At 41.7% G+C, this 16940-nt stretch overlaps 2 protein-coding genes across 9 annotated transcripts in view; one reads left to right on the forward strand and one right to left on the reverse strand.

Annotated features, from left to right (window-relative positions):
• AMBRA1 (autophagy and beclin 1 regulator 1) overlaps positions 1 to 16940 on the forward strand; it is a 252765-nt gene that overhangs the window by 174723 nt on the left and 61102 nt on the right. The window lies entirely within an intron of this gene.
• On the reverse strand, positions 10551 to 13049 carry LOC128564750 (pre-rRNA-processing protein TSR1 homolog). The gene is given in 4 exon segments (XM_053560508.1): positions 10551 to 11880; positions 11883 to 12149; positions 12152 to 12772; positions 12775 to 13049. Coding segments are annotated over 4 exon segments (2382 nt in total). The 5' UTR covers positions 13037 to 13049; the 3' UTR covers positions 10551 to 10648.

Genomic DNA, 16940 nt, shown 5'->3' on the forward strand with positions numbered 1-16940 from the left:
GCCATCCTCTGTCCATCTTTCTGTATGTTCTTAAAACCATCTTGCCAGACTCCATGATGGTTGGAGTCTTGGGTTAAATCAGCCACATGAATGTATTTCAGTCTTGGTCTTTATGCAAGTTCTTTGCCTTATTCCAATCCCTGGTATACCAGTGAGCAGGATGTTCAGATGCAACATGATCCTTACCGAGATGGTCCTAGCACCTTGGTTCACACACCCTTCGTTTTGGTTTTTAATAGAGATGGGATCATACAGAGCAGATATCATCTTTCAGTGTCAGTATATATAGATCTTCTTTTTTCTACTTAATGGCTGGATGGTATTCCACAGTATAGCTGATCATAGTTTAACTGTTTTTCCTAATGGAAATTTAGGTTTATTTGCAATGAAAGACAGGCTCTTTTTGTAAAATGTTGTTGCTTAGTTCTATTCCTGGATGTATATGCCAGAATGAAAACTCCCTTAAGATATGATTTTTTTTTTTTAATTCAACCAGTCCCTCTAATAGACATAGGTAGCAAAGGCTGTCCAGGACCTGTCTAGCTTGCAGAAAGAATAGTTTATAAAGCCAGCAGTGACATTGCTTGTAATTCCTATCAGTGCCCCTCACCCTTGTGCATTTCAAGTTTCACGTCTCACGTCTGTGATCCTTTCAAGTTTCACGTCTCACGTCTGTGATCCTAGCACTCTGAGAAGCCGAGGCAGATGGATTGCTTGAGTTCAGGAGTTTGAGACCAGCCTGAGCAAGAATGAGACCCTGTCTCTATTAAAAATAGAAAAAAAAAAAAACTAGCTGGGTGTGGTGGCAGGCACCTGTAATCTCACCTACTCGGGAGGCTAGGGCAAGAGGATTGTTCAATCCCAGGAGTTTGAGGTTGCTTTGCTATGATGCCATGCACTCTACCCAAGGTGACAGAATGTGACTCTGTTTCAAAAAAAAAAAAAATGAGAGAAAATAGCTAATATTGTGTGGGCAGGGATTTCTCTCTAATTCAAGAAACTTTCCAGGAGGAGGTGGGATTTTAAATAGGCTTCAAAACTAGACAGGCTAATCCGGATTGCTGTTTATTCTCCAGGTGCATCCTTTTTAGCAGTGTCTCAATATATAGCTTGTTAATATTGTTTTTCCATTGTGTGCCTGGTATTAATGTCTGAACAGTGGATTTTAATTAGAAGTGATTTCAAATTAGCTATCTTTATATGACAAGTGCTGTTCTCCTAGGAATACACAGCATATGCCTGGTTTGGGAGACTGCTTAGGCTTCTGAACAGTTCATGGTGTGAAACAGACCCGTTTACAGTGCTCTTTCCCCCTAATTGTTGATTCTGATTTTTCATTAGTGGGTTTCTGCCCTTCAGAGCAAAGGCAGGATTGTTTTTTTCCCCATCATAAGATCTGGAGGCAAACAGTGTGGCTGGGCCAGTAAGGCAGAATGTTTTTTGAATGTTTTAAAAGGATCTAGGCTGGGCGAGGTGGCTCACACCTGTAATCCCAGCACTTGGGAGACCAAGGCAGATGGATTGCCTGAGCTCACAGGTTTGAGACCAGCCTGAGCCAGAGCAAGACCTCGTCTCTAAAAATAGCCAGGCATTGGCTGGGAGGCAGAGGCAGGAGACTAGCTTAAGCCCAGGCAATTGGGGTTGCTATGAGCTATGTTGCCACAGCATTCTACTAAGGGTATAGTGAGACTCTGTCTCAAAAAATAAATAAACGAATGAATAAATAAATAAGTCTCAGCACCCGTTGATCAGTGGTTAGGACACCGACCACATACACTGAGGCAGGGGAGTTTAAACTTGGCCTGTGCCTACTAAACAACGACAACTGTAACAAAAAAATAGCCAGGTGTTGTGGTGGGTGCTTGGAGTCCCAGCTATTTGGGAGGCTGAGGCAAGAGAATTGCTTAAGCCCAAGAGTTGGAGGTTGCTATGAGCTCTGATGCTGTGGCACTCTACCGAGGGTGACATAGTGAAACTCTGTCTCAAAAAATAAATAAATAATAAATAAATAAAAGGATCTAGTTACTCACATTGTCAGGCCAACTTTTAGCACAATCAGGATATAGGATTTTGGGTTATTGTTGTTTGTTTTGAGACAGGATCTGTTACCCAGGCTAGAGGCCAGTGGTTTCTTCATAGCTTAACCTCAGGCTCCTGGCCTCAAGTGATCCTCCTCCCATGGCCTCCCTTGTGCCAGGGTGATAGTGCAGAACTACTGTGCCTGGCCTCACTATGTAGTTTTTTACAAAACTCCCAGCCATCATCTGATAAGCACTTTCTACCACATTTGTTAGAACTTGCTAACTTCTTAACCTTACTGAAAAAAAACTTCTGATCCTTTACAAAATCCAAGTTAGCTAGATGCTTTATCGTGGTGTCACAAGTCCCAAAATAAACCTTCCCCTGGACCTAGTTGTAGAACGCCATAAGATCATCAAGCTATTAATTTTTTTCTTTATTCCAAAGTGAATATGAAATGGATAGGTAAGACTATGTGTTGTATTCTGGAGTCCACTTTCTAATCTGACATCACCTTTGACCTCCAAGCTGTAGGAGATTTGCTAAGTCCTTAGCCTTTGGAATTTAGCCTCTCTGTCCCTGGGTAAATAGTAGTGTGGTAGTGATTACCCTGAAGTGACACCATGAGTGAGCCCGGCTTAGAATTAGAGAGTTCAACAGGCTCGAGGGTCTCTGCACTCTCTCTGGGAGTAGGCCTGGCTTCTTTCTTGCATGTTGGCCCCAACTGACTCAGCTATAATGCTGTACCCTGAAATATACAGGTGCTGATTTGACAGGAGTGAAGCTGGGCCCCCTAATGAGAATGTAGGCTCATAGAGCAATAATTCACGTGTAGGTGGCCTGTAAGGAAAGTTTTAACAAAAGAGTTGGTTAAGAAGCTGATTTATTTTCTTGCTTTAACTCTCTTGTCATGTGCTGAGAGGGGGCGGAAGAGGAGGGGAGGGTGGGGACTGGTGCTGCTGAAAGCATTTATCTTCATTTCTGCCATCTCCCAGTGTTTATTACCCTATGATCGACAGAAGAGGAAAGCTGCCAGTCAAACCCACGTTCAGCACATTTCCATTTCCCTTCATTGCAGATTTTTGGGGCTTTTGAAATCTGCATCCTCTTTATAGCAATAAAGGTCGTTTCCCTCCTGCTGCTGACAAGCCTAAGACCCTCTGGTCCAATTCTACTTACTTATGCTTCCACCAAACAATAAAAGCTACAGGAGTCTCAGCCATTTAAGACAAGTGATTGGTGAGAGCTGTTCAGTGTTTGAGTCAGTCAGTCACTCTCCTTTTCTTTCACCTCTTTCTCCCTCAGTCCTCTTTCCTGCCTTTCACCCTCTCTCTGCCCATTCTTATGCTGCTAAGGCACCCCTGTAAGCAGCTCCAGTGTGTAATGATGAAAGAATGACAGCTCCCTGGCTTCACCTAGGGACCACCTGAGCAAGTGTCCTCTGCTGTTGAGACCTAAATATAGGAAATGCCAGATTGTGGGAGATGTGTTAGTAGAGGTAGAGTAATTCTTAATGCCTTTATCCACCTGCATGTCTGCTGTCAGAGGTAGAGGTTTTGAGGAAATCTCTTCCAGGTAGGAATGAATGCTAGGTGTTTGGGTTTGGGCTTATCTTTCCTCTCTGTTTTTCTTGAATACCATGGGTTTTTTGGAATACTGTTCTTAATAATCTTTCAGTAGCCTGTGTTCTTATGAGCTTATTTGTTTTTGTCTTAAATAATGTTTGTGGGTGGAAAAAAGGTAATGATATTAATTTCTCTGAAAATGGATGTTCTGCTTTCATAATTACTTGTCCCAATTACATCATTAGTGTAAGTGCGGGTAATTGTTTCATTAGGCCATATGTATGGAAGGAGGACATGTTGATGAAAAAGGGCCCCACCCTCGTTCTCTACCCACACAGGAGCATCTTAGCTTAACTTCAGAGATCTAGGAGCTACCAATCACTCTGCCAACAGCCAGGCTTAATCCTGGGTTGTATTGTGATGGAGGACAAAGTATGGACCTAGCGAAGGGCAGCTTATTCCTTTGTTTGGGGTAATAATTCATTTCAGAACTCTGGGTAGCACTGGTGCATTCCAGGCAATGTGGTATGGTAGGAAGCAGAGCAGTCTAATGGAAGCCCCGCTACCTGTGGGCTTTCTCAGGCTCATTGTGTCTGATGGCACGAGTCTTAGTCCTTTTTGACTGTTTTTTAAGGGAGAATGGTCATGCTCGGCCTAGAGGTTACATTCTCCCATCAGACCTAATTTGAATATGACATGTCTGTGCCATTACTTTGTGGGCATGCTATCTAGTTATGTATCTCCTCTTCTCAAGGCATATGTTTCAAAGCTGATATCCCAGACACAATGGTTTATACCTTTAATTCCAGCACTTTGGGAGGCCAAGATGGGAGGAACGTTTGAGCCTAGGAATTTGAGGTCAGCCTAGGCAACATATAGTGAAACCCCATCTCTAAAAAACAACAATAACAACAAAAAATTAGCCAGGCATAGTGACATATCCTTCTACTCCTAGCTACGTGGGAGGCCGAAGCATGAGAATCACTTAAGCCCAGGAGTTTGAGGTTAAAGTGAGCTGCAGCCTGAGTGACAGAAGGAGAACTATCTCCTTTAAAAAAAAGAAAAGCTATTATCAATATTAAATGATTACACTTACAGAAGGTTTAAAGTAGTCACATTCATGGAAACAGAAAGTAGAGACCTGGGGGAGAGGGAAAGTGGGAGTTGTTTACTATGTATAGAACTTGAGATTTGCAGGATGAAAATTTCTGGAGATCTGCTTCACAATACTATGATTATACATACCCTACAAAAACTGTTCACTTGAATAATATAGGTAAGATGGTAAACTTTGTTATGTGCTTTTGCCACAATTAACAGTGAAAAAGCTAATACCAGATCCTTCAAAACACCTACTACTTAGTCTAGATAGGGAGGATGTATCCACCACGATGGCCCTAACAAACCCCAGCTTAATTTTTCATTTTTCTTTTGCCCTGTTACGAATCTTACTGTGCTGTGACCAAATAATCCTAGTTTGAATTATTGTTTGATATAATTTTTATGAAGCTATGATACATAAAAATTTCATAGCCATTTATTTTCCTTTCCTCATACAATGTCTGTTTAGGCCTTAACTCATTTCCTTGGAGAACTCACGGACTATCACTTGGTTTGTTTGCCTCATCCAGTGTCTTTGGCCTCAATGTGATCTTTTCTCATCCTGCCCCTAAAGTTCAGGATTTGTGTGTGGATTAATATTAGCCTTGTTCTTTTGAGTAGTAGCTCCAGAGCTTTTAGTTTGTGGGATAAAAAAATTATGTTGATTTAAGGTTCTGATTTCTACATATAGCATACAGCCATTGAAGTTTGTGTTTACTAAATATTTACCCGTTAGTTGATGTTAAATATATATTTCAGACTTGTATACTGAGTAATCTTAGTGTCAGATGAAGTCAGTGGTAGAGGAGTTACCAGCCAGCTTAAGTCAAATAGATAGGCCAAATATCTCACTCAGAACATTTCCTGTGTAGGGATGATAGACACCCACAGGGTAGGAGTTTAAGGTTTTATTTTTGTGTTTTTACAGAAAATAATATCCCCTGATGCTCTTCTTTTAGCCTCAGGAAAAAGTGAAGACTCAGTTTCAGCTATAGGTAATATACTTATAATTGGTCTTTGAAACCTACTTTTTCCTTCCATAGTAAATAATTTTTTCCCTCAAGCACTTTTATGACTGCCTGTTTTCCACATAGTCTATTTTCTATAAAATAAAAACTTTTATCTAATTCTCATATGAATCTGTGGTTCACTTATAAACAGACAATAGAATATATTCAGCCATAAAAAGGCCTGGAGTACTGACACATGCTATAGCATAGATGAATCTTGAAAACATTGCGTAAGCCAGACACAAAAGGCCTCTACTGTATGATTCTGTTATGTGAAATGTCAGGGAGAAGCAAAATCATAGTGAGAGAAAGTAGATTAGTGATTGCCCAGGGCTAGGGAAGGTGTGGGACAGAGTAGAGTGGGGTGACTACTGCTAATGGGTACAGTATTTGGGGAAGATGATGAAGATGTCCAAAAATAGGGCGGTGGCCCCATATACCCATGGTGGTGGGTTCAAACCCGGCCCCAGCCAAACTGCAACAACAACAAAAATAGCTGGGTGTTGTGGCAGGCACCTGTAGTCCCAGCTACTTGGGAGGCTGAGGCAAGAGAATTGCCTAAGCCTAAGAGCTGGAGGTTGCTGTGAGCTGTGACGCCACGGCACTCTACCAAGGGCAACAAAGTGAGACTCTGTTTCAAAAAAAAAAAAAAGTCCTAAAATAGTAGTGATGATTGTTATAAAATGATTTGCTGATGGTTACACAACTGTGTGAAAATGCTAACAACTATTGACTCATATATTTATAATCATGTAAATAGATGAATTATATGGTATGTGGATTATATCTCAATAAAGCTATGATTTTATTTATTTATTTTTTGAGACAGAGTTTTTGTCTCCCTCAATAGACTACTGGGGCATCATAGCTCCCAGCAACTTCAAACTCTTGGGCTTGAGCAATTCTCTTGCATCAGCCTCCCGAGTAGCTGAGACTATAGGCCCCTGCCACAACACCTGCCTATTTTTAGAGATGAGGTCTTGCTCTGGCTCAGGCTGGTCTTGAACCTGTGAGCTTAGGCAATCCACCTGCCTTGGCTTCCCAGAGTGCTAGAATTACAGGTGGGAGCCACTGAGCCCAGACAAAGCTGTAATTCTAAAACAGACACACACATATATTTGGCCATTTTCCTCAATGTCAGAATCATAAATGTGAATTAAGAGAAACTTGGGACCCTTCTCCCCTGGGAGGAAGTCTTATTAATTGTCCTCCGGGACTCTTTCCAGGTCCCTGGGCTGTAAAATAAATGGCTTATGATCTTAGATGAGATTGTTAACTGGTGACAAAGTGAGTGTAAGTGCTCAGTTGTACTCCCTTCTTAGGACAGGTTTTAGGACTGCATTTGAATGAAGCTTTTTGGAAAGAAAATAAGTGCTTTTCTTAGCATGCCATTTAGTCTGTACGTAGAGAAGAAGGATGGTTTCTATGGTCAAATAATTATGTGTTATTACTCTAAGAATTTTTTTTCATAAACAGAAGCCAGTTTACTTATTCACATAGAGCTCAGACAATCCTTAAGAAAAAAGTTAAAAATAACCAGAGGCACCTGTGGCTCAGTGAGTAGAGCGTTGGCCCCATATACCAAAGGTGGCAGGTTCGAACCCGGCCCCAGCCAAACTGCAACAAAAAAATAGCCAGGTGTTGTGGTAGGCGCCTGTAGTCCTAGCTACTCGGGAGGCTGGGGCAAGAGAATCGGCTAAACCCAAGAGCTGAAGGTTGCTGTGATCTGTGACACCACGGCACTCTACTGAGGGCAGCAAAGTGAGACTCTGTCTCTAAAAAAAAAAAAAAAAAAAAAAAGAAAGAAAGAAAGTTAAAACAACCAACCAAGGTTCACATCTGTAGTCCCACTTACTCAGGAGGCTGAGGTAGGAGGATCACCTGAGCCTAGGAGTTGGAGGCTGCAGTAAGTTATGATCTTGTCACTGTACTAGCTTGGGTGACAGAGTGAGACCCCACCATCCTGTCTCTTAAAAAAAAAAAAAAAAAGATAAGATTATCATTTTTAACTTCACAAATTGATCAAAATTTATATTGAATAGTGGTGAGGGTTTTTTGAGATGGGCTTTTATTATGTTGCCCAAGCTGTTCTCAGACTCCTAGGCTCTGGTAAACCTCCTGCATCAGCCTTACCAAGTAGATGGGATTATAGGCGTGAGCCACTATGCCCAACTCAGTAGTGTATTTATTTATTTATTTATGACAGAGTCTCACTTTTCACCCCCAGTAGAGTGCCATAGCATCATAACTCACAGCAACCTCAAACTCTTAGGCTCAAGTGATTCTCTTGCCTCAGTCTCCTTAGTAGCTGAGATTACAGGTGCCCACCACAATGCCCAGCTATTTTCAGAGGTGGGGTCTCACCCTAGTTCAGGCCGGTCTTGAACTCATGAGCACAGCCAATCCGTCCAGAGTGTTGGGATTACAGGCCTCCCAAAGTGTTGGGATTACAGGTGTGAGCCACCATGCCCCTCAATAGTGTTTTTAAAAACCAGTCTTTTTTTTTTTTTTTTTTTTTTTTTTTTTAGAGACAGAGTCTCACTTTATCGCCATCGGTAGAGTGCCGTGGCATCACATAGCTCACAGCAACCTCCAACTCCTGGGCTTAGGCAATTTTCTTGCCTCAGCCTCCTGAGTAGCTGGGACTACAGGCACTTGCCACAACGCCTGGCTATTTTTTTGTAGCAGTTTGGCCAGGGCTGGGTTTGAACCCGCCTCCCTGGGTATATGGGGCCAACACCCTACCCACTGAGCCACAGGTGCCGCCCTAAAAAACAGTCTTATTGAGGTATAATTCGCATTCCATGTATGGTTCACCTACTTAAAGTATACAATTCAGTAACTTTTAGAATATGCAAAATTGTACAATCATCACCACTATTTGTATATTTCAGAACATTTTTATCATCTCCTAAAAATTCCCATATACATTAGCAGTCACTTCCCTCTTCCTCTTTCTCTCCTTTACCTCCCTCCAGCCCTAGGCAACCACTAATCCACATTTTGTCTCCATAGCTTTACCTATTCTAGACATTTCGCAAATGGAATCATATAATATGGGGTCTTAAACTGACTTTATAAGAATTGTGAAAAGTTAACATGTTCAGTTGGACCTGTGCTGGGCTTTCTAATCTTATTCCTCAGTCAGCAAACTATGTCTTTTCTCCATATAACAACCAAAGAGGAAGAGTACTGTGATTATGTTTCCAGGCTGATGAGTGTTTGTATCCCCAGTCCCATTCTTGTTCCATCTTCCCAGTGGCAGCATAGTCAGAGATGACTGTCCTGAATTACACATGAGTTTAAAATGAAGCAAATTTTGTCGCACTGAAATGTAATTTATTCTTTTCCTTCTTTGCAACTTGCCCTTTTTACCCTCCCCAAATTAGCTTTCCTGATAGATTTGCTAATGAATCTCATTATTCAGTATCTTCACTAAACTGTTGAATCATACTCTTCATTGCCTGCTTTTCGAATATATCTTGGAGAGAGGCTAAGAAGCTGGCTTGGAAAAAGATTCCTAATTCTTTGGAAACAACTAAAGAGGAGTCAGAAGAAGCAGAGGTAGAGAGATGCACTCAGGGTGTCAGGCTTGGTAGAGCTCACCTTCCGTGTGTGTGGGGACCATCAAGATTTTATCCCTAGATGCATTCTTTTTTTTTTTGAGACAAGAGTTTCACTCTGTCAATTTCGGTAGAGTCCCATGGTGTCATCTTAGCTCACAGCACCCTCAACTCTTGAGCTCAAGCAGTCCTCTTGCCTTAGCCTCCCAAGTAGCTGGACTATAGACACCTGTCACAATGCCCAGCTAGTTTTTCTATTTTTAGTAGAGATGGGTCTCCCTCTTGCTTAGGGTGCTCTCAAACTCCTGAGCTCAAGCTCAAGCAATCCACCTGGTTTAGCCTCTGAGAGTGCTAGGATTATAGATATGAGGCACTGTATCCTACTCCTAGACACATTCTTGGGGCTTCTGTCCTACAAGTTGAATAACTGACTTTTGGAAAATTAAGAGTTGGAGGCTTGGTTTTGGTCATTGTTGGCCAGGAACATTGAATTTGAGCTTCTTTTCCCTCTTGTTTTTTCTTTAATCAGCATAATCTTCATTTGCTCTCTCTCTTTGAGGCTTCAGGGAAAGAATTCTGAGGTTGTACGATAGAAGTGAATTGCCATAACTATAAGTGTCCTACTGTCCACTGTCTACTAGAATTTGAATGCAAATCTTGGTCTTTTTCTCGTTTTTTTTTTTTTTTTTTTTGTAGAGATAGAGTCTCACTTTATCGCCCTCGGTAGAGTGCCGTGGCCTCACACAGCTCACAGCAACCTCCAACTCCTGGGCTTAAGCAATTCTCATGCCTCAGCCTCCTGAGTAGCTGGGACTACAGGAGCCCGCCACAACGCCCAGCTATCTTTTGGTTGCAGTTTCTCTGGGGCCGGATTTGAACCCCCCACCCTCGGTATATGGGGCCGGCGCCTTACCGACTGAGCCATAGGTGCCGCCCTTTCTCGCTCTTTTTAAACATAATCTTGCAAAAAGATGACTTTTAGATTTATAGAAAAATTGTGTTGAAAGTACAGAGAGTTGGCCAGGTATGGTAGCTCATGCCTGGAATCCTAGCACTCTGGGATGCCAAGGTGGATGGATTGCTTGAGCTTACAGGTTCAAGACCAGCCTGAGCAAGAACAAAAAGAACAAAAGAGCAAGACCCTCTCTCTAATAAAAATAGAAAATCTGAGGCAAGAGAATCGCTTGAGCCCAAGAGTTGGGAGGTTGCTGTGAGCTATGATGCCAGGGCACTCTACCCAGGGTGACAGCTTGAGACTCTGTCCCAAAAAAAAAGGAAAGTACAGAGACTGATAGGCTAACATAGAAAACAAACTTTGCCCAATCACAACCTGTAGACTACCATCCCTAGAATGTTAACTGGCACCAGTAAAACAATTTATTTAAATCCATCACTCCATGCCCACATCAGGCACTGTTGGAGAAATATCACTTTTCACCCGTGGTAGTGGTTTTGGTACATATGGATCATAAGTCCATTTGGGGAAAACTCGTTTATAGAGGTTCATCAGTACTGTGTCCTGAGATTTTAGCTTCCCATCAAAGCTGCACTTCATGTGACCATGAGTACCTAAAGGCTCCTTGATGTGTCCTCTGCTGCCCCACTTTGTTCTCAATTCCACTGGTTTAAACCACAGCACATCCTCTCTACTGAAGAACATATAACGTACTACTGCCATCTTAGTAAAAATTTTGAAAGGATGACCACTCAAAACAACTCTCTTGATCATCATTCTATCTGGATCCACTGACAACAGATGGCCTGTAGCAATGAGGCTGTGCATTCCATTGCTTTTCTGCTTGAAAAGCAGCACAGATGCAGGAGGAAAAGTGATTGGAGCATATACTGTCACCACCAGCGACACATCAGCAGTCAGGAACCTCTGAAATTCATGTTTGTCTGCTGCAGTGTGCTGAGAGAATAAAGGTGAGGCCCGGAAGCGCCTGAATCCACAGTGGAAGATCGGCTCCTCTTTGGCTTTCACAGGTTCAGTGTTGCCAGGGTCACGTCTCACTACCATATTCAAAACTGACATCTTTTGTTCATGAGGTAATAAAGAAAATGCAATCAAGGGTGCTCCTTGCCTGAAGTACTCTACCACTGAGATTGGGACTTCAGAAATATGAATTGTGACATACCAGCCAACCTCAGCTCCTTCAACCTCTTTTTCCTCAATCTCTTTAAAGATGCTTTTCCTAGTGTTAGTAAAGTTCTGAAACTGAAAGATCTGAGCATAATCTGGAGGAAGGTTTTCCTTAGGATCCCATGGAGATGTCCGGAAGCTTTTGAGGCCTCTGTATTTCTGAAATCAAATTCTAGCAGCAACATCATGGGGGGTGTCCACTTCATCTGGAAACATCTCTTCTTGTCTTTCTTGTTTATATTTCTCCAACATTTTTTCCTCAGCCTCTTCATCTATTTTCTCATCATATAGATCATCACGTACAGACTCCCCTATAGTCATAGTTTCACATTCCTCTTCATCTTCCTCACTACTCTCATCCTAGGATTCCTCTTCCATGAAATCCTCATGTTCTGTATCATCATATTCATTTCCTTCCCCACCACTTTCACCATCTTCATCTAAAATCCATTCAGCTTGGTAACTGGATGTTCCTTTACTACCCTGGAGCTTTCCTTCATATTTGCCTCACTCAGCTCCTCCTCAGTGGGCCAGGTTTGCTCCCCCTCCATTGGATCTGGAATAGCCTCTATTTGCAAGGATTCCTTTCTTTCAGGGTCTGCCTTCACTAGAACCCTAAGGTCTTCTTCCATATCAGCTACAGCATCTACAGCACAAATCTCCATTTCCATGTATGGGTCCTTCTGAGATTTAATTACTCTAGGATTTAAAGGAAATGGGTCCATGGGGGCATCTATCTGTTTCATTTGAAATCACCATGTCCGATGATATGTAGCAAGCTATTTACATTCAGAGTCTGCCCACGAACATAGCCTGAAATTTTCAAGGTGCCCACTAAATTATTCTCTTCATTAGGTACAAAATCAGCAGCATGGGAAAACAGGTAGGCCCATCGATCTCGAAAAGCAAGATGCCGTTGCTTTTGATTAGCCAACTGCCTGAGCAGCATCCCTGCTTCCTGTTGAGTGTCTAACTGGAAGAGTTTGTCATCTGGAAAGCGTTTCTCCACAGCTTTACTTAGTTTCTTTCTGGCATCTATTTGTTTCTTCAGTGGGAAGCCAGAAATCCCCTGGACAGCTAGCGTATAGGTGGGAAGTCCCTGAGCAAAGAGGCAGGAAAGGCAGTAATTCCCAATGCTGTCCCATCCTTCTAGTGGATCAAGGAGGAACAGGATGGTATCAGCTACCTTAGCCATGTCTAACACTGTGTGGAGATCTCCTGGCATTGCAGAGGTGAAAAGCCAGCGAGGTTTCAAGCGAGGGCATAATAGCATAAAGGTATGGGTGCTTCCTCGTTCATTCAAGTGTACCATTCCACTGTCCCTGTCTTGAAGCAGCTGAAAGGCCTCTGGCAGGGAAATCGTGTTGTGGGCACCACCAGTACCTGATGAGGAGGGCCGTCCTTGCTGCCCAGCTGTCTCTTCTCTGTCAGAACCGCCTCCTTCTTTTGCTTTCGGAGCTGGTTGCAGTGATGCCTCTGGTCTACTCTGCTGAGCTCTTTTCTCACCTTCTTGCTTAGGCTTTTTGGTGCTAGGCGGCCTTTGCTGTCCCTCTGTGCGGACCCCCGACCCTGATGCTGCCCGACTTTATGGGCTTTGTTATGCTGCTTAAGTGGGCCTGAGCGGTGCGCCGCCATGCTATGGCTCGCGTGCACCCGATAGCTCGTTTCTTTTTAGCACTGAATAAAACTCTATGTTATGGATGTGCCACAGTTTATTTATCCATTCTTTTATTGAAGGACATCTTGGTTGCTTCCACATTTTGGCAATTATGAATAAAGCTGCTATAAACATTCATGTGGAGGCAAGGCATGGTGTCTCTCTCCTGTAATCCTAGCACTCTGGGAGGCCAAGGCACGAGGATCACTTGAGGACAGGAGTTTGAGACTACCTTGAACAAGACCAAGATAGAAAAAATTAGCTTGGCAGTAATGCATATCTATAGTCCCAGCTACTCAGGATGAGGCAAGGGGATCACTTGGGTCCAGAAGTTTGAGGTTACAATGAACCTAGAAAATGCTATTGTACAGTCATACAATAGCATTTTCTTCAGGTGACAGAGCAAGACTCTGACACACACACACACTAAAAAAAATCCATGTATATAGTTTTGTATGGATGTAAGTTTTCAGCTCATTTAGGTAAATACCAAGCAGTGCGATCATATGGTGAGAGTGTGTTCAGTTTTGCAAGAAACTGAATTGTACCATTTTATATTCCCACCAACAATGAATGAAAGCTGTTACTGTACATGTTCACTCACTAACATTTGGTGTCATCAGTGTTTAGGATTTTAGCCCTTAACATATGTAGGGTAGTAGTTTCTTATTGTTTTAATGTGTAATGGCATATGATGTTGAATGTCCTTTTATGTATTTCCCACCTTTATATCTTCTTTGGTGAGGTGTCCAGACTCTTCGCCCATTCATTTTCTTTCTTTTTTGGAGACAGAGTTTCACTTTGTCATCCATGGTAGAGTGCTGTGGCGTCATAGCTCACAGCAACATCAAACTCTTGGCCTCAAGTGATTCTCTTGCCTTAGCCTCCCAATAGCTGAGACTACAGGCACCCGCCAAAATGCCCAGCTATTCCTAGAGATGAGGTCTTGCTCTAGCTCAGGCTGGTCTCAAACCTGTGAGTTCAGGCAATTCACCCGCCACGGTCTCCCAGAGTGCTAGGATTACAGACATGAGCCACCATGCCCAGTCCCCCATTCATTTTCTTATCACTAAGTTTTAAGTATTCTTTGTACAATTTGTTTGTTTAATTAATTAATTTATTTATTTTAGACAGAGTCTCACTATGTTGCCCTCCGTAGAGTGCTACATGTCACAGCTCACAGCAACCTCAAACTCTTGAGCTTAAGTGATTCTCTTGCCTCAGCCTGCTAGGTAGCTGGGACTACAGGTGCCTGCCACAGCCCCTGGCTATTTTTTGTTCCAGTTGTCATTGTTGTTTAACTGGCCCAGCCTGGGTTCAAATCTGCCTGCCTTGGTGCACATGGCCGGTGCCTGTAACCACTGTGCTATGGGCACCGAGCCTATTTTTTGTACATTTTGGATACCAGTACTATTATCAGATAAATGTTTTGCAAAGATTTTCTCCAAGGCTGTGTCTTCTCTTTTCATTCTTAGAACAGTGTCTTTCATAGAATAGATGTTAATTTTAATGAGGTTCAACTTTCCAATTTTTTTTCTTTTTTGGTTTTAGTATTGTATTTAAAAAGTCATCAGTAAATCCAAGATCTTTTAGTTTTTCTCTTATATTTTCTAGGAGTTCAGTAGTTTTTTTTGGGGGGGGGGGTTGTTTTGTTTTAAGACAGGGTATCATCATAGCTCACAGCAACCTCAGACTCCCAGTTCAAGTAATTTCCTGCCTTGCCCTCTGAAGTATCAGGATTACAGGCATGAGCCACCAAGCTTAGCCTAGCTTTGTGTTTTATATCAAAGTCTGTGATCCAATTTTAGTTAATTTTTGTAACAATGGTAAAGTTTATGTCTGGATTCTTTTTTTTTTTTTTTAATGTGGATATCCAGTTATTTAACAGCCCCATTTGTTGAAAAGGCTATTCTTTCTCCATTGAATTGCCTTTGAGCCTTTGTCAAAGATCAGTTGACTATATTTGTACGGGTCTATTTCTGGGCTCTCTCTATTGTTTCATTGATCTGTATTTCTATTTGTTCTTTTGACAGTGTCACACTGTCTTTATTATTATAGCTTTATATTAAGTTCATTCTTCAACTTTGTGTTTTCGTTTCATATTATGTTGGCCATTCTTGGTCTTTTGCCATTCTGTATAAACTAGAATCATATTGTTGATATGTACAAAGTAATTTGTTGATATTCTGACTGAGATTGCACTGAGTCTATAGATCCAGCTGGCAAGAATTGATATTTTGATACTATTAAGCTTTCCCATTCGTAAATAATCTCTCTCCTATTTACTTAGATCTTTTGTGGTTTCTTTTACCAGAGTTTTGTAGCTTTCCTCATATAAGCTCTTGTACATATTTCATTAAATTTATATCTAAGTATTCTATTTTTTTGGTGTCAATGTTAATGGTAGTATATTTTTAACCTAAAGTTTTAATCATTGATTTGTACTTTGCTGGTATATAGAGAAGCAATTGGCTTTTAAAAAAATTATATATATTTTTTATCTATCTACCTATCTATCTGTGAGACAGAATCTCATTCTTTCACCCCAGTAGAGTGCAGTGGTATCATGATAGTTCACTGCAACCTTAAACTCCTTGGCTCAAGTGATCCTTGTGTCTCAGCCTCCTGAGCAGCTGGGACTACAGGCAGCCACTACAATGCCCTGCTAATTTTTCTGTTTTTGGAAAAGATAGGGTTTTGCTCTTGCTTAGACTGGTCTCAAACTCCTGAGCTCTAGGGATCCTCATGCTGCCGCCTCCCAGAGTTGTAGGATTCAGGTGTAAGCCACCATACCTGGCTGAAACTCTATCTCTTAAAAAAGGAAAAAAAAAAAAAAAGAAAGAAAGAAAGGCATAAAGTATGATTTGGTACTACAAGAGAGTTAGACTAGAAATCTGTAACAGAACGATAACTGGAGAATCTTTAAAAACTTATTAGACTGCACACTTCTTTTTTTTTTTTTTTTTTTTTTTTTTGGCCGGGGCTGGGTTTGAACCCGCCACCTCCGGCATATGGGACCGGCGCCCCACCCGCTGAGCCACAGGCGCCGCCTAGACTGCACACTTCTAAATATTACGTGGCTCAAAGAAAACATCTCAAGAGAAATTTTAAAGTATTTTGAATTAAATGAAAATGAAAACAACTTATCAAAATTTGTGATTTGTGGGATATACTGTAAACAGTGCTTAAATGAAAACTTATAGCACTAAATGAATATATAATAAAGAAGTAAGATCTAAAATTAGTAAAGTTCTATATAAGAAAGATAAATCTCTCGGGAGGCTGAGGCAAGAGAATCGCTTAAGCCCAGGAGTTGAAGGTTGCTGTGAGCTGTGTGAGGCCACGGCACTCTACCGAGGGCCATAAAGTGAGACTGTGTCTACAAAAAAAAAAAAAAAAGAAAGAAAGATAAATCTCAGTATCCAATATATTTCAAATTGTACAGCTATGATTTAATTAAAAAAAAGAAAGAAAGAAATCTCAAAATAATTTTTTTTGTTCTTTTTTGTTTGTTTGTTTTTTATGGCAACACAGCTCATACCAACCTCCAACTCCTGGGCTCAAGAGATTCTCTTGCCTCAGCCTCCCAAGTAGCTGGGACTACAGGTGCCCACCACAATGCCTGGCTATTTTTTGGTTGTAGTTGTCATTGTTTTAGCTGGCCCGAGCTGGATTCAAACCCACCAGCTCTGGTGTAGGTGGCTGGCATCTTTGCCACTTGAGCTACAGGCACCAAGCCTCAAAATAATTTTTTATTTTTAGAGACAGAGTCTCACGACTTTATTGCCCTCTGTAGAGTGCCAGCAACCTCCAACTCCTAGGCTTAGGTGATTCTCTTGCCTCAGACTCCTGAGTAGCTGGGACTACAGGCGCCCGCCACAA

Source organism: Nycticebus coucang, chromosome 14 (genome assembly GCF_027406575.1).
Source record: "Nycticebus coucang isolate mNycCou1 chromosome 14, mNycCou1.pri, whole genome shotgun sequence".
NCBI lineage: Eukaryota > Metazoa > Chordata > Mammalia > Primates > Lorisidae > Nycticebus > Nycticebus coucang.